At 41.9% G+C, this 18,725-nt stretch overlaps 1 protein-coding gene across 1 annotated transcript in view; it reads right to left on the reverse strand.

The window, feature by feature from the left end:
* The window catches only part of LOC124613717 (nucleolar complex protein 3 homolog), a 108,024-nt gene that overhangs the window by 63,010 nt on the left and 26,289 nt on the right, over positions 1–18,725 (reverse strand). Inside the window, exon 2 of the mRNA XM_047142437.1 lies at positions 1,819–2,102. Coding sequence (XP_046998393.1) covers positions 1,819–2,102 — 284 coding nt within the window. The remainder of the gene's footprint in view (positions 1–1,818; positions 2,103–18,725) is intronic.

Raw genomic sequence — 18,725 nt, forward strand, 5'->3', positions numbered from 1 at the left:
TGCAGATGGGGCACAAGGATACTGCAAAGACTTGGAGGGTAACAAAAAGCTATTCCAGGTGGCATGGGCACAATGCTGGACAGAATGAACCTTGTCTCAGGGCATGATTTTAGTAAATCATAATATTGTCAAAGTAGCTAATTAATCAATTCAAGGTCACAATAATGCTGAGTGACAACTGGTGTACATCTGTTGTTTTCTGGAGGGATCAGCAGTACCGGGATTGGATGTGATGGCCCAGGAAATCTGCTTTTGAACTAAGCAGATGAGGTAACTAAGTTCAGTGAAGGCTGAGGTGAGAAATCTGATGCATTGTTGTAAAGAGTTTGCATCTGAACAAATATGTTTGCCATGAATGCCGAGGCTGTATGGGATGGAATGTTTCACATGGAAAGGATGGCAACTGTCAGACCTAAGTACAGTTGCTTGTTAGTTGGATGGTTTAACACAAACAGATGTGTGTAGCTGACCTTTCGAGAGGATGAGATAAATGTCAAGGAAAGTGGCACAAGATTTGGAATAGGATTATGTGAATTTCAATTGCAAGAATGTACTCAGACATCCCAAGAACCCTTTGACAACACCAGATCACCAGTTCTTATGGTAGATTCCTAAGTTTGACACTGAGACTGTACCTGCCCAATGCATTTGTCCACAGCATTCAGATCCTCCCACACAACATTTCAGTAGCTGTGAAGTCAACCCCTCCCCAAAAGTAACCCCCCTCCCCTTTTCTTCTTTTGAGGACCCAATCCACTTTATTTCCTTTATTAAACATTTACTATTAATATTATGATTATATAATTTCTTTTCCATCATTGTTTATAATCATATTTACTTCTTATTCTACACCTCCCATATCACCTTTGAGCAGACATGTCAACCCCTTGACTTTTCCTTCTCTATATTTCATGTTCTTCATTAGACCTTATTATTCCCTCTTCAGTATGGTATTGCACATCCTGCAGGCTTATCACGTCCATCAACATTCCTTCGAACCTTCCTCAAAGTTTTCCTCTATTTTCCCTCTGATGAAGGACAGAGTGTTTCTTTAAGTAAGAATTTCTACTGTCTCATGTGTGTTCCAATAAGATGTATGGAAAATTGCACTTTTTGAAGATGAGTATTAGTCAGCCCATTTGTCTCTCCATTAATTAAAAGAAAAAAAAAATAGAAATGAGATTTTTTCCACTCTATAACACTTTATGTTTCTCCATCTTAATTTTCTGAGAAATTTGCAACAAACATATTGCTGTCCCCCAACCGTCACACAATTATTACCCTGTGCAATAAATATATGATTCTGGAACTCACTTTTAGAATGTTTGGAAATTCGAGCAATTAAAAAGGAAGACTGGGTTAAAGACCCGTCAGCATCGAGGTCGTTAGAGATGGAGCACACCCTCAGATTGTGTCAAGGATGGCGAAGGAAATCAGCTGCATCCTTTCAAAGGAACCATCCTAGCATCTGCCTGTAGTACTTTAGGGAAATCACAGAAAACTTAAATCCGAATGGCGGATGCACGTTTGGACCATTGTCCTCCCGAACGTGAGTGCAGTGTGGTAACCACTGCACCAACTTGCTTGGTCTGAATTGGTTAGAGCTGTCACACGACTTACTAAATAAAAGCTTATTGTAATTTAGTTTTCAGTTCTGTAATATTAATTTTTTTATTACAAATTACAGGAATGTGGTTCTCAGTAAATTGGTACTCTGCAGGGTTTTAACTGTGCAAGAATGTTCTACCATAAACAGTTATACACCATGAGCTGGTGTCATCATCACATATGTCACTTACCAATAAGAAAATTACTTACTTTCTGTAGCGAATTTTATTTAGGAGGGAGTAACTCCGGGAAGAAACGGCATTTTTCAAGAAATCAATGTCATCCTCATCAACCATATCTAGGATCCCCAAATCATGATCACTCTCCTCTTCTCCTTCATGGGTGCCATGGTGGGGAGGATTCTGAGGTCCACCAAACAGTGGTTTGGGTGTAGCTTTCTTATTTCTTTTATGTTTCAGTTTTCCTTGACGTGCTAATTTTGTGCGTTTCTGGTTACTTCTCTTTAGTTTACTAATGCGTACTTTACCCTTTTTCTGAAACAAATTTTAGAAATAAAAATAAAAACAAAACTAAATTTCTAACAGAAGCATTTCTTTCATATAACCAAATTGTCTTCATATTGTGGACACTTGCACAATTTTACAATGAAGGTTCATTCTGGTTTTGTGTGTGCGTGTGTGTGTGTGTGTGTGTGTGTGTGTGTGTGTGTGTGTGTGTGTTTTTATTTTGGATGCTCAACAGCAATATCATTACCTACATTGCTACAAAAGCCCAAGCCAAATTTGATTAAAACAAATAACACTAAAACAGTGTAAAACAAAAATCACTCACCTTTATGTACCAGTCATTTCCACACACGTAGATTGAAAAATTGTCAACCAAGCCAAAATTAAACATGTACTGTTAAAAATCCTGATTAGTGAACAGAATAAATGCTAAAATAATAACTCTGGGCCACCTTACACAAACTGTGGATCTTGTTGATGTAGGGGGGCTTGCACGTCTCAATGATACAGATAGCCATACCATAGCTGCAACCACAATGAACGGGTATCTGTTGAGAGACCAGACAAATGTGTGGTTCCTGAACAGGCACAGTAGCCATATCCATAGTTGCACGTGCAACTGTCTGGATGATTATCTGATCTGCCCTTGTAACTTTCGCTGATGGCCTTCTTGCAGTAGCTGTGAGTGGTTGAAAGCATGGGGACAGTACAGCCATTCATTTCTCCTGAAGGCATGCAGCTCTAGAGAATCTTTACACAATGACTGCATCCTCCTGGGTAAAACATTCCTGGAGTAAAATAGTCCTACTTTCAGATCTCCATGTGGGGACTAGTCAGGTGGAAGTAGTAACCATAAAAAACAAAACTGACAGTCTACAGGTCAGAGTGTGGAATGTCAGATTCCTTAATAGAGTAGATGGTTTAGAGAATTTAAGATGGGAAATGGACAGGTTGAAGTAAGATCTAGTGGGAACTACTGAAGTGTTATGGTAGGAAGAACGGGACTTCTGGTCAGGTAATGTTTAGTTGTTTGGAGTGATAACTGACAAAACAGCAAGGTCATCAGTCACTCGATCAAGATACAAGTCATCTGGAGTTAATGATGTAAAACAGAAATTTGCTTGGATTATGAGAGTACGTAAAAATAGTAACATTGAAGTAATAAAAGTAGTATTGATGCCCGAGCTGAGAAATCCTGACAACACAATTATGATTTAAAACAGTTAAGGAGTAAAGAGCACCTTATAGATAGGATATCTGTAACAGTAAAAGTGAGAAGGCTAAATATGTAACCAACATCAGTTGGGCCAACTATAGTGAGAGAAACAATCAGGTCAGTAAGTGGATGGATGGGGGTGGGTGAGTGTCCCTTGAGGCTCCCATAACAGTCCCACCCTCAATCTGTTACAGTCAGGATGGGAACAGCACCCAGCATCTTCTAGGAAGCATAAAACTTTTTCAGCTGTTGTTTTGTCAACCACTTACATTAAGGCTAAGGAATTATTAAAGTCTTGTCTTCACTGAAAACTTAAAACAGGCTCCCACAGGAGATGCCCCAAATATCGTTGAAGATCCTAAGTGGACGGAGCCTTTGACTAACATTCAGATGTTGGATCATCTGATTATGAATTGAATCAAAGCTAAAGGGTGTACTGAGTGATGAGTCAAGAGCCCGAAATAGCTCCCAGTCAGTGACTATGGTTACTTAAGTTAATAAATCAATCCAGAAGGCTAGATGAGTATTTCTGATACAAAGAGAAGATAAGCAATTAGCATCCCACTTAGGCAATGAATTGATATCAATCAGTTCCAGTACAAAGAACATAGAGGAACCACGAGCAAAGTTTAAACAGATTGTAAATCGTGTTCTTGAAAAGTATTAGCTTGACTGGCATTAGCAAACTATATGGAAGCCCTGCTACTGGTTATTTTGACCAATGATATTTATTTTACTTGTTAAATTAATTCAGTACAGTGTCTTAACATGTCACTACTGTCTTACACTTATTCTATCAATGTGTTCATTTAATTTTTTTTGTAGAAACTATACTTAAAGAAAACAGGATTGAAGTACATAATTATTCACTGAAGTTAAACTTTGACAAACTTACAAATGCATATAAACACATAATTATAAAATAACTTTGAAACTTCCTAGCGGAAAGACTTACCTTAGGGGGAAAAAAGGACAGGTATACACTCGCACACACGCACATATCCATCCACACATACAGACACAAGCAGACATATTTAAAGACATATTTAAATATGTCTGCTTGTGTCTGTATGTGTGGATGGATATGTGCGTGTGTGCGAGTGTATACCTGTCCTTTTTTCCCCCTAAGGTAAGTCTTTCCGCTCCCGGGATTGGAATGACTCCTTACCCTCTCCTTTAAAACCCACTTCCTTTCGTCTTCCCCTCTCCTTCCCTCTTTCCTGATGAGGCAACAATTTGTTGCGAAAGCTTGAATTTTGTGTGTATGTTTGTGTTTGTTTGTGTGTCTATCGACCTGCCAGCGTTTTTGTTCGGTAAGTCACCTCATCTTTGTTTTTATATATAATTTTTCCCACGTGGAATGTTTCCTTCCATTATATTGATATCATTAATTTGAATCCAACAATTACGTTTGTTATTGTCACTGTTGCATTTCGAAATCTTTTCTGTCGTCTTATTTTCCTCTTTCTGTTTTTGCCAGTAGTTTCACTTTGTATTCACCTTCTCCTTTTTACCGTAATCTGCTATACTATTTTATCCCGCCTATATATATACTCAATAATACGTAACCCACTTCCAAACCATAACCAAAAAAAAAATTTTTTGCCGCTTTCAGCACTACCGCCGCTATAATATCCACCGTTTCTAGTTCACAAACAGCTCCTTTCACCTTTTAAACAACCATTTCGGCCAGTTCTAATAACTTTCGCTTTATTTCCATTTCCGTTTTCCCCACACCACTGATCATTTTTAGCCGCTTCCCACAGGTTTTAACGCGATTATTTCTTCGTCAGACAATTGTTAGTCTCATTTTCATAATCTGCCACCACAATACCACTCCTTTTAATATACTACACGCAGTTTTTTCGAAATTTTCCCGAATTTCTGCGTCCTTTAACGTGTTTTGGCGGCAACACAACCACCTAACCTTTATGCACATCGTTGTCTACCAACCCAAGTCCAACATAGCCCAGCAAAATTAGGTCTTTAAATATGTCTGCTTGTGTCTGTATGTGTGGATGGATATGTGCGTGTGTGCGAGTGTATACCTGTCCTTTTTTCCCCCTAAGGTAAGTCTTTCCGCTCCCGGGATTGGAATGACTCCTTACCCTCTCCTTTAAAACCCACTTCCTTTCGTCTTCCCCTCTCCTTCCCTCTTTCCTGATGAGGCAACAATTTGTTGCGAAAGCTTGAATTTTGTGTGTATGTTTGTGTTTGTTTGTGTGTCTATCGACCTGCCAGCGTTTTTGTTCAGTAAGTCACCTCATCTTTGTTTTTATATATAATTTTTCCCACGTGGAATGTTTCCTTCCATTATATATATATATATATATATATATATATATATATATATATATATATATATATATTTCCGTATCTATCAACATGCCAGCGCTTTCGTTTGCTAAGTTACATCATCTTTGTTGAAGAAGTACGAAATATAACCCCCCTAAATTAAAACATATACTATTTAATGAATGTTAAATAACACTTACTGATTGGCTAGTACAGTCCTTATAGTGTTAAAAGATGGAAAAGGCCCAACATGATTTAACAATGAAATTCTAAAAATGCTGAGGAAGCAGGCCAGGATTTAGTGTGTGTGTGTGTGTGTGTGTGTGTGTGTGTGTGTGTGTGTGTGTGTGTGTGCGCAAACCAGGGTATCTGTCCTGGTCAGCAATTTCAGAGGGCACCAAATTCATATTCCTGAAGAAAAAAAACCTCGTTTCACAAAGTGTTTAGCATCCACTGCACATTGGTCTATTGATTGATCATATGACTTTTAAACATATTCTAAGTTGATATATGAAACAACCATTAGTTGATTTTTGAATGAGTGCAGAGTGTATGTGATGTCTCTGCCAGGGGAATCCTCGTCGCATCTAGAAATAAAAACCTTTCCTGCGGACAAAAGGGGATGGTCATATATGAGCTGAGACAAATAAGCCCGAACGGGTGAATGCCAATCGCTGTTTGTTTATGTGGTTGATTGGGTGTGCGAATGATAAACGTTGTTATAATGATTAGCAAAATTTATAGATTCAGATGATCAGAGTGGAAATACATGACTAACAGGAATAGCAGGTAACAATGATTACATATTATCTTCTCGGTGTATTCAAGAAAATGAAATTTTGACAGAAAATTTTTACCAAATTGCTACACTACTAAGGACCAGTTGCACACGCCCCGGTTATCAGCCACTGCTATTTTCAGAATAGCATGGAAGACACGTTGTACAAACAGGTAATAATGCCTAACCAGAGAACAAACATGGGATAACTAAACCAGCGATTCTGGCAGGGTTAGCGAATTTAACTTGAGAATAAATTTTGATAATGGCAGGACTAGGTACATATTAGTGACGACAAGACTGTTTGTTAGTACGAGGAAGGATAAGAAACAGTGACATCACACAAATTATATGGAAGAATATGATGATTCCAAAATTTATACAAAAATTTCATACTACTACTACTACTACTACTACTACTATTACTAGTTTTCGATCTCATGCTTGAAAAACTGGAGCGTATGAATGAAATGTGAAACTATGTCCTAACATAAAACTTTTTGCTTGTATTTAGGCCTAATAGGTGTTTCATATTGGCACATCGTGAATTACATTGGTGTCCAAAATCAAAGCAACAAACCGCTATTTCCCTGTCTTCTAACTCGTGGTACGATGATACAAACTGTGAAAAGATGTTCGGACAATTGTGTTCTGCACATAAGGTGGCCTTCCGGTCAATGGACAGGCACGCCTACATAATCACTGTATTGTATTTTGTATTGTTTTGTTTTGTTTTAGGGCACAAAAACATTGGGGTCATATGTGCCCAAGTCAAAACTATAGAACATGAAGACAGAGGAGTTACTACATGTCAGCCCCCAGCCCCAATCAACGTAAGAAAAGACAGCTAAAAACAGGGACGTGGAGAACAGTCTATAAAATACACCACAGTGAGACAGGGGTCCAGATCTAAAAATTAAATGGCCTTCACCACAGTGCTACGATGAATAAATAGTAAAATGTGGTCGACAGGCCATGCTTCGTTTGCTAAAATGGCTGATAACTCAAGACAGCAAACGTTAATGGTTAAAAAATGGGCATTCCATCAGGAAATGGCGGAAATTTAAAACTTGGGCACAATGTGCACAAAGTGGTGGGAGAGTACCGCTTAACAAATGGCGACGGCTAAAAAGGCAGTGCTCAATACACAACCCAGTTAAAATGACCTCCTCTGGGCAGCAGGGCTGAGAGGAGATTGTCAAAGCCGCTGGGAGAGGCTTAATAATCTGGAGCTTGTTTCCATGAAGGGAGAACCAATGGCGATGCCAAAGTGACACCACCTCCTGACAGACGGCAACACAGAGCTTATCGGTGGCAATGTAGGGACCAGTGGGCTTATGTATGAGGACTGCAGCCTTGGCAGCAGTGTTAGCAGCCTCGTTTCCTCTCAGACTGACATGATCAGGAAATGACCAGGAACACATATAAACAACAACACAGTGGCTACATGAAGAGTGAGCATGTGACAGTTTTCCTGGACCCATTGCACTAAGGGATGGGCAGTGTATAGCGCGCAGAGACTTTGGATAGGACCAAGAGAATCTGAGCAGAGGACACAATTGAAAACTGTGTGTGTCACTGGATGTACTCCGTGGCCTGATACAAGACGAAGAGCTCTGCTGTAAATACTGAGCAGTGTGTCAGAATCCGATACCAAAAAACGTCGGTGCCAATGATGAAGGCATACCCGACACCAGGGTCAGCCTGAGAGCCATCTGTATATTCAAACGCACTATCGTGAAGTTCCATGGCAAGGTCGTGAAATTGAAGGGCGATAGAGTGAGGCTGGAGTAGTGTCCTTAGGAAGCTAATGAAGGCCAGGGTGAGCACGGGCCGCCACATGGAGCCAAGGTGGTGAAGGGTTCACACCTACAGGGCAGTTTGCAGGTTGTGTGAAGTTAAGCCGCCGGAGCAAGTGCCAAAAGCGAATTCCAGAGGGTAACAGAGAAGAGGGATGTGCCCCATACTGGTGATCAAAGAAGTCATCCAAGGAGGAGGCATAGGATGGGTGGCCACGCACGGCAGGCAAACAGCCTGCATATCTGCTGAGAAGAAAGTCATGGCAGTAGGACAGCGGTAGTTTGGCAGCTTCGGCATACAGACTTTCAACGGGGCTAGTGTAAAAGGCGCCAGTGGCCAAATGGATGCCATGATGGTGGATAGTGTTGAGACTGCGTAAGAGGGACTGACATGCAGATGTACAAACAAAGCACCCATACTCTAGTTTCGAACAGACAAGGGACCAGTACAATGGAGGAAGGTGGCCCAATCCACTCCCCCAGGAACTACAACTGAGGACGAGGAGGACATTTAGGGCCAGATACAGTGGGCTGCCAGGTAAGAGACAAGGGAGGACCAAGAGCATTTCCTATCAAACATGAGCCCCATGAATTTTGTAATTTCAATAAACGGAAGAACAACAGGCCCAGGAATTGATACAAACAGTTTCGTCAGTGGAAAAATGAAAGCCACTGTCGATGCTCCATGAGTGAAGACATTGCGCAATGAGATAGGTCCATGGAGAACTGCAATAGATGGCAAAATTGTCAACAAAAAGGGAGCAAGATATGCCTGGCGGGAGACAGGACATTATAGGGTTAATGGCGATAGCAAAGAGGACAACACTCAGGATGGAACCCTGAGGCACATAGTTTTCCTGGATAAAGTGTTTGACAAGGCAGAACCCACATGCACCTTGAAAACTTCGTATTTTAAAAATTTTTCAAGGAAACGGGGCAGGTGGCCATGGAAGCCCAACGTGTAGAGAGTATGGAGGATACCAGTTCTCCATAAGGCGTCGTAGGTCTTCTCCAAATCGGAAAACACGACCACAGTCTGTGATTTCTACAAAAAATCATTCAGGACATGAGTGGAGAAAATGACTAGATGGTCAAAATCCATACTTTGAAGTGGATAGTAAATGGCGAGACTCGAACCACACACCACACACCTCGCAAATGCAGCTGGTGAGAGAGATGGGGCGGTAGCTAGAAGGAAGGTGTTTGTCTTTACCGGCCTTAGGTATGGGTATGTCAGTGGCTTCATGCCAGCATCTGGGAAATGTGCCCTCTGCCCAGATGTGGTTGTATGTATTAATCAGAAAGTGCTTGCCCACTAGAGAAAGATATCAGAAAGTGCTTGCCCACTAGAGAAAGGTGCTGCAACATCTGAATGTGAACAGCGTCTAGCCCTAGGTTGGAGGATTTGGATGAACGGAGAGCATGATCTAGCTCCCTCATATTAAAGGTGGCATTGTAGCACTCACGATTCTGAGAAGAGAATGTAATCGCCCAAGCCTCCTCCACTCATTTCCGATGGAAGAAGGCAGGGTGATAGTGGGAAGAGCTCGACATTTCCACAATATGGCGGCCCACAGTGTTCGAGGTAGCAATAGGGTCCACAATGACATCGTTTACTACTGTCAGGCCGGAAACTGGGGACGGATCTTAGTTCCAGAGAGCCGTTGGAGGTTGCCCCACACAACAGAGGAAGGGTGGAACTGTTAAAAGAACTAGTGAATCAAATCTAGCTAGCTTTTTTCCTATCCCGAAGCATGAGACAACACTGTGCATGCATCTGTTTATAATGAATGCAGTTTGCCATCGTTGGATGACGATTAAAACATGGAGTGCATGTCTCTGCATGTGAATTGTGTCACGGCATACCTCAGCCTACTAAGGGATTGGGGCATGGCATGGCAAAGAGGAAATGCGAGGAATCGAACATTCTGCAGCGGGAAGGATAACATTTGTAAGATATTCCACCTGGTCATCACAACTGGGGAAATCTTGTTCTTTGAAGGTCGCCACGATGGAGTAAGGCCACCAGTCAGCCTTAGTAAGCTGCCATTTGGGCATGCGCGCAGGTGGGGTAGGAGTCAGCAAATGGGTAGCACATGGGAAATGGTCACTCAAGTAAGTGAAGAAAGAACGGACCACTTGAGATGATGAGCAAGCTGAGCACTGCAGAAGGAGAGGTCCAAATGGGAATAGGTGTGCGAGGAGTCAGAAAGGACTGTGGGTGCTCCTGTGTTAAGGCAGAAGAGGTTTAAGTTGATTAAGAAGGTCAGCCAACAGTGAATCTCTCTGACAGGTTCTGGTAGAACCCCAAAGGAGATGGTGCGCATTAAAGTTACCATCCATAGGATGGAGTAAATCTGCCTTGTTGACATCGAATGACAGAGGGATATAAATGGTACAAAGGGAAAACGCTAGGTGAGAAAAGAAAAGGTGAACTGTAACAGCTTGAAGACAGGTAGTCAGAGAAAGGGATTGACTATGAACATCACCCAATATAAGCAGCATGACTTCCTCCCATGAGATGGAATGCCGGCCTGAGGGGGAAGGTCAAAAAAGACCAGGAAGAAATACAAAAAAGCTCAAAGCGGTCGTGAGGATGCAATTTGTTTCCTGAAGGCAGAATACAAGGGGAAACTGCAATTCTAAAACTAGCCATAAATATTCTTTGTTGGCTCAGAGGTTGCGAGCATTCTATTAAAGGAAAGTCATAATGAGGAATAAATGAAGGGGTGTCACCTCGGTGGCTGCTGAGTGCCAGCCTGTGAAGACTCGCTGTTACAAGGCACAGAGGCACGAGGATCCTTCTTCACAAGGTACTCAGAAGCATCGACTTTCTTGTGCTGTCTGTCTCCAGAGTCCAACGTAGAAAAACAGTTGGTGGTTTGCACCAGTGGCATGAAGGCCGGCCAGGCGAAGGTATCCGGCGACACTGTCGAGAAGGATCTTCGAGGCAGCGAAGGAGAAGACCGTTTGCTATTGTTGGACTTCTTCGAGCCTTTCCGAATAGCAGAGGAAGACTCAGGTGTTGGTTAGCTGGAGGGGCATAGGAAGTCTTATCGGGAGTACTCCTTCTGTCCTTTTCAACCTGCCGGTTGTGTAACTGGTGACTTTGCACCTAGAGGTCAGAGTTTGATGGCTTGTTGCACAGCTGAAGATTGGATGGCAATGCTACCTTGACACGGCACGATTTCACAACCTCAGAGCTGAATTTGAGGTCGTATGTCTGCATGGCCATGTCCTTCATGGAGCGATATGTAGTAAGAACAGTACTATAAGTGCCAGACGGTAGAACACAGGGTTTGCAACAAGCCAATAACTTGTGAGCGACTGGGTAAGGAACTTTTTCTTTTACCCAGATCTCCTGGCCAGCCTGCTCATCGAGATACACAGGACAATCTTGAGAGGAGACGGGATTGCCACCATTGCAGTTGATATAGCGGGAAGAGGAGGCGGACATCCACCCTCGTGTGCATCCCTACTGCAGGTTACACATTTGGTCAGGTGTCGACAAGATATTCAAGTGTGGTTGAAACAGTGACAGTAGCAGCAGCGCATCGGGGTAGGAATGTACGGTCTGATTTTTATAATTTCATAGCCTTCTTTGATCTTGGACAGAATCACAACTATATCAGAGGTGAGAAAAAGAGGTGATTGGATTTTGGTATTGGTCAGACCGTCAAGCAGCATAGTGTAAATAACACCACGGGAAGATTTCACAGTTCTATGGCCATCAACACCAACAGGGTAGCAGTGGAGAAGCAAAGCATCAAGTGGTTGTTGTGCTTGAGAATCAGAAGTAGTCTCTAAACGAGAGTAGGATTTCACAGGGCCAGCAATTGCATCAACATCTTTCTGGATAATAAATGGAAGGACTGACCGTCTTCACCGCATGAAACCACAAGGAACCATGGTGCAGCTGGAAAGGTCTTTGAATGGTTAACCCCATTCCATTTACGTTTTGTATAAGTTGATTGTGAAGATGATTGACTCACTGCGGGGAGAAAATCCCCCATGATTGACAGTGTCTTCGATGGTGCGCTCCTTCCAACTGGGGGCCCCCTCCATAAGGGGATGTACCCACCATAGGTGACTGTTCACGCCTTGGGTCACACCTCCCAAACACCGGACAGAGGGACCAATTGGGAATTTGGGAAGGTAGCAGCTCATGTAATCAATCCTCCCTGGGTTTGGGAAGTACCAGGGGGGATGTGCAAACCCTACCTGACAACCAGGGGCTGGGAATTAAGCGTTACCCAGTCACCTGTTATGTGTCAGATGTCTGGACCGGCATTCAGAAGTGCACAGGGAGGAAAAAGAAAAAGAGGAACTTCAAATGCCATAGCAGAGGGAGGATAGGAGAAGGTAAGCAAAGAAAAGAAAAAGAAATGAAAAACAGTGGTGAGACTGTTCATATGTCAGCAATGGATAATACAGAACGTTCTCAACAACACCCCAGACACTTTCCCCAAGGAAGGAGGAAAGGAACAGCAGGAGGATAAACATGCAGCATGGAAGAGGAAAGATGCCGCAAAGGCTGGGGCCCCCGTGGTAGCCAAGCACAAACCCACCACAGAGTGGCGAGCCCCTGGGGGACATAATCACTGTGTACACAGTCTCAGATGGGGTGGTATGACACAAAGAAGATGTCTACCAGACTCTTTGGGGTGGAAGTCCATAAGAAGAATGGAAGGAGGAAAGTCACAAACTGATGTGGCCCGTTGGCTTAATGTGAATCGGTCTACTGTTTCTGGACATGTTGACAATTTATAGATGGTTCAAATGGCTCTGAGCATTATGGAGCTTAACATCTGGGGTCATCAGTCCCCTAGAACTTAGAACTACTTAAAACTAACTAACGTAAGGACATCACACACATCCAGCCCGAGGCAGGATTCGAACCTGCGAGCGTAGCACTCTCGTGGTTCCGGACTGAAGCGCCTAGAACCTCTCGGCCGACGAACAATTTAGAGAGATCAAAACAGTATCCTGAAGACCAGTCCAGGGCGGCCATGTGTGATATCAGAAAGAGAAGAGTGTTATTTGGCTGTAAGGGCATGAAGGTACCACCTTAGTGGTGCAGGTGCACATCAACTGGAATTTGCCCTCGCAGCTTCCATTGGACATGTTGTATCAAGACAAATTGTGACAGAAGGCTTCGGCAGAGTGGCCTGTATTGTTGGAGACCTGCTGTATGTGTACCTGTGATGCATTTTCAAAGAAGGGGACATCTGGAGTGGAGTCATCACTTGGACATCGAACAGGGAGCCAATGTTCTTTTCACAGATGAGTCCGGATTTGATCTGGAGGGTGTCTCTTCAAGCATTCACATCTGTAAGGTATGCAGAACATGATTTTGGGACCCAAGCATTGTGGAAAGAGACCGATATTGAGGAGGGTCCCTAATGCTGTGGGCAAGGATTATGTTGACCACTCAAACACCTCTTTATGAAATTGTATGGGCGAATCGACAAGGGTTAACTGCTGTCACATATCGTGACAAGATCTTGGGACCTCATGTGCAGTTGTTGCAAGGTGGTGAGGACCCAGACTTTGTACTGATGGATGATAGTGCTCAACCTCATGCAGAACAGGTGGTTGATGTTTTCTTGGGAAAGGGAAAATGTACACATGGTGTGGCCAGCCTGCTCTCTTGATTTGAATCCCATATAGCATGTCTGGGGTGCACTAGGGAGACAGATTGCATCACTCCAAAACTTGCGAGCAGCTCTGCAGGAAGAAAGGGGATTACTACCTCAATATGAGATTGCTGAGATCATTACAGGATGCACCGTTGTTGTCAGGCCTGTATTGCTGCCAGGGATGGTCACACGCCATAGTGAGCACATTAACCAGCTGTCAGAATGTGTGCGCAAATCCATTAAGTTGGAAAAAACTAAGAACATTTTTGTTTACCATTTTGCATATATAAGTTGTTTACATTCTGTATTCTTTTCAGTTGTTTCTACTTACTAGCACCTTTTTATATTGCTTTGTGACAAAATAAATGCAACCTTGCAAAATTTCCATTTGTTGCTTTAATTTTGGACACTAGTGTGTATTCTGTCATGTTATTTATGTAAATGAGGTACAAAAAAATGGCCATTTGTGCCAAACAGTCTCACTTATTTGGCATGTGTTAAAATTGCTGCAGTATTAGAAAGACCTATTTCATTTTATGCAGCAGACAATGACAAAATAGATGTAATCAAATCGAGAAATCACACCAGTCTTGGGTACTATTCGTATTAACAGTTTTTTTCAGTATCAGACAATGACATTTTGATTTTTCATGTAGCAAAATACTTTGATGAACTTTGAGGAGGTTATTGATTCTTTCGCAGAAATGCAAGCACACTGAAAGCTGTAGCAAGATTAGAGGGCAAAATGTGCTGGGACTTAAGAATTGAAGAAATGTGTACTGTCTTGCTTGTCTCTTTTCTTTTACTGCTTTTATGTTTGCTATATTTAATTTTATGTCACATAAAAGAGAAAGCTATTGGCTAATAGGCAATAAGGAGTGAAAAATTTTCTGAAGAGTTCTTATTCTCCTGGTCACAAATAACCCCACCCAGTATAATTGTGAGGGTTTTTTTTTTTTTAAGGTGGGGGGGTCTAGGATGTCAAACCGGCTGACTGGGAGCAGGAGAGGCACAACAGAACATTTTAATTTCCACTGTCCTGAATATATGTTTGATAGCTTCCATTACAAAATGTACATGTCTGAACTCCACAGAGGAATATACAGTGACATGCTATACAAGAATGCTGTGTGAAGAGGCATAGCACTGAACTTTTGGCATACTTAAGACCATATAACATGTCTTACCCTTCCTTGAACGTATAAGTATTAGGCCTATGTATCAAACTCTTCAGAAAGATGAGCACTACAAAATGACATTTTTGAAAAACTGATTTTTAAAAAAATATTTGATGTCCTATATCAAGTTTTTGCCCATGTTCAGAAATGTTGTAGATCTGTGGCTGTGAGGAAGCAAAGGCTGTTGCACTCTCGATGCAAAAGAAAATGTGCTACTGACGACAGGCAAAAGTTAGAAGAAATTTATGCAGATGTAAAAAGATCAATGCACAAAACACACAACTACCAACGCCATATCTTTACAAAAAATCTTGCTGAGAACCCGAGAAAATTATGATTGTACATAAAATTGCTAAGCGGATCTAAGATTTCTATCCAGTCACTCGTTGACTAGTGTGGTGTGGCAGAAGGTGACAACGGATACTCTACAGCATCACTCCCTTACTTAGCTTGCATTCATTGTGAATCTCTCAGCCAGTGCAAAGTCCCACGCAACTGTGAGAAAGCACAGGTGACTCCTGTACATAAGAAAGGTCAAAAGAATGGACCCATAAAATTACAGACCAATATCCTTAACACCAGTTTGCCAGAATGCTTGAACATATTCTCCGTTCAAACATAATAAATTTCTTTGATAATATTATCAAAAGGATATATTGCTACTCACCATATAGTGCAGTTGTTGAATCACAAACAGTCACAACAAAAAGACTGTTAAACAAGGAAGCTTTCAGCCAGAAAGCCTTCTTCTGAAGTTGACAACACACACGCATTCACAAAAACGCAACACACATTACTTTTTTTAGAAGTAACGTGTTGTGCCTGTCTGTGCCTAAACATCTCTACTATATGACAAGTAGCAATCTATCCTTTTCATAATGTTTTCATTATGCCATCCTCGATTTTCCATTGTTTGATAAATACCTTGAGACGGAAAAGTTTCTGTCCATGAATCAACATGGTTTAGAAAGCATCACTCATGTGCATCTCAGCTTGTTCTTTTCTCATGTGATATCCTACGAACCATAGAGGAAGGGAAATGGGCAGATTACACATGTCTAGATTTCCAAAAAGTATCTGACACAGTGCCAGACTACAGACTGTTAATGAAGGTATGAGTATAAGGAATAGGTTTTCAGATATGTAAATGGCCTGAAGACATTTTATATAACAGAACCCAGTACTTCATCTTCGACAGCAAGTGTTCATCAGAGATGAGGGTATTGTCAGGAGTGCCCCAGGGAAGTGTTATAGAAGTGCTTTATTTTCTATGTACATAAATGATCTGGCTGTTTGCTGATGACGCTGTGGTGTGCAGGAGGGTATTGTCGCTGAGTGAATGTAACAGGATACAAGATGACTTGCACAAAATTTCTAGCTGCTGTAATGAATGCTAGCTCTAAATGTAGAAAAATGTAAGTTAATGCAGAGGAGTAGGAAAAACAAATCCATAATGCTCAAATCCAGCATAAGTCATGAGCTGCTGGACATAGTCACATCGATTAAATATCTAGGTGTAAGTAGGTAATCTGATTCGATCTGACAGTCAGTTGAGTATTCAATCGACTGCTACAACTGTAGGGACTGACAAAGAATGTGTAACGTAAATTTTACACAATCAATATAACACAAGAAAAGAGTGTGCAAAACTTACGCCAAAAATTCTCAACTCGTGAAAATGTTTGTACAGACATACCACATACACTTGAAAAAATCCGAATTTCTTGGAAAGAGTGATAAGAAATGACAAATCTTGTTTCCCCCCCTTATGATCCAGAAACTAAGTGCCAGTCCACCCATTGGATGGCCCAACTTTAACAAGAGTGAAAGGAGCTTGAATTAGCAAAATCAACATTCAAAGCTATGGTGATATTTTTTCTTTTTTTCTGGATTCTTGAAGGGCAAACTAGCTGCTGGCCGTCCAAAATGCAATGTCGAGATGGACCAGACACATCACAGTCAAATTGATTTGATTTGGGAGATAACACTTGGTATACAGATCATACGATTGAAAATACAGCCCTATGTGAAGTTTGGATGATGATGAAATCAGTAACAATTATTGTCGCAGTTTCTGGCTATATCGCAGTTTCTGGCTATAACCTATGCTACATGCCTCGGCACTGAATCAAAGAGGTTCTATATGTGCTGTTGGGGTATAGTAGTAAGTGCTACTTCCACATACTGCCAAAACTAATTTGGTGTAGCAGCGGGTGGTGTATCCTGCACCAGTTGTTCCACAATCATTGACTAAATGTTTTCACTAGGCGAGAAATTGGGAGAACAGGGAGGCCAAGGCAGCAATGCAAACTGATGAGCAACAAAGAAGTCTTGAACATTGCGTGCTACATATCCTGTTGCTATAAGGCCATCAGCAAGCTCTGAAGGTATGGGAGGACAGCAGGCTCCAATACTTCAGAGATGGGTAATGCTGTCTGGTTAGTGTGCCTGCAATGCATACTCGGGAGGGAGGGGAGGGAAGTGGTGGGGGAATGAAATCCATTACCACCCCAAACCATAATACTGGATGCAGGACCAGTATGATGAGGCATAAGGCAACAGCTCAATAGTCTCTCACCATGGTGTCTCCAGACTCTAATCTGACCATCATGCTGGTACAGGCAGAATCAGGATTCATCAGTAAAAATGATGTCTTTCCATTTGGTTGCCCAAGTCTATCATTCATCACACCAATGGGCACCTTGCAGACAGTCCTCTCTGCTGCAAACAATGTCGAATGGTAGGCCTGTGCAATGCTTGTTGTGCAACAGACCATATTTGTTGTGATATGGTTTGTTATGTGGCAAGGTGATCCATCACTGCCAGGCACACAGTATGCCTGTCATCAAGATTAGCAGTGCAACAAGGTGGGTGCAGTCAGTTCTGTTGATCCATTGTTCCCTCCTGCAACCAGAGATTACAGACCACCATCACATTGCTTGGTTCCGCCCTACATGATCACAGATTTTTGTGAAGGATAATTCGGAATCCATGTAGGCAACTATCCTTCCTTGGTCGAACCCTGAAACATGCTCAAAAGACACTTGCTGTCTTCTACAAGGCATACTGAAGCTGCTCACGCAAAGCAACTAGACAAAAGAACAATTCCAGCATGTCCACATAGCCGTCTGTTTCCCCTTTATATAGTACTTGCAGATGGTGCTGCAGGCAGCAATGATGTGCACTTGCGCTGAAATGCCAATCATGTGCATCTCTCGTTGCCTCAAACGCATGTTGCAAATTTCACCTGATTTGGATGCTGCCTTCAGGGTGTTGCCTTTCTGGTGGCCAGCAGTGTATTTATGATCATTACTACCTTGCTCAACTCCATGAGAAAATAAGAAAAGATCAACCCGAATTGTGGAAGAGCAAGTCACAATTTCTACATCAGGACAACACACTGGCTCATATTGGATTGCCTGTTAAGAGGTTACTATTTTATTCGCCTGACCTAGCACCATGTAACTTTTATCTATTTCCCAAGATCAAATCTGCATTAAAAGGAACAAGATATCTGTTTGTCAAAGTAGAGAAATAAAAAGCAGCAGGCTTCACCAAAGTGGAAGACTACCAGCACTGTTTCCATCAATGGAAGATTCGCATGGAGCATAGGAGGGGAGCATGTTGAGGGTGACAATCACTAAAAAATGTTTGTTTTTAAAAATAAAATGTTTTACAGAATAGTCTCATTATTTTATGGCCCAACTTGTATAATTTGGCATGATGGGTGGTAAAGAATAAGGCA

Source organism: Schistocerca americana, chromosome 4 (assembly GCF_021461395.2).
Source record: "Schistocerca americana isolate TAMUIC-IGC-003095 chromosome 4, iqSchAmer2.1, whole genome shotgun sequence".
Lineage (NCBI taxonomy): Eukaryota > Metazoa > Arthropoda > Insecta > Orthoptera > Acrididae > Schistocerca > Schistocerca americana.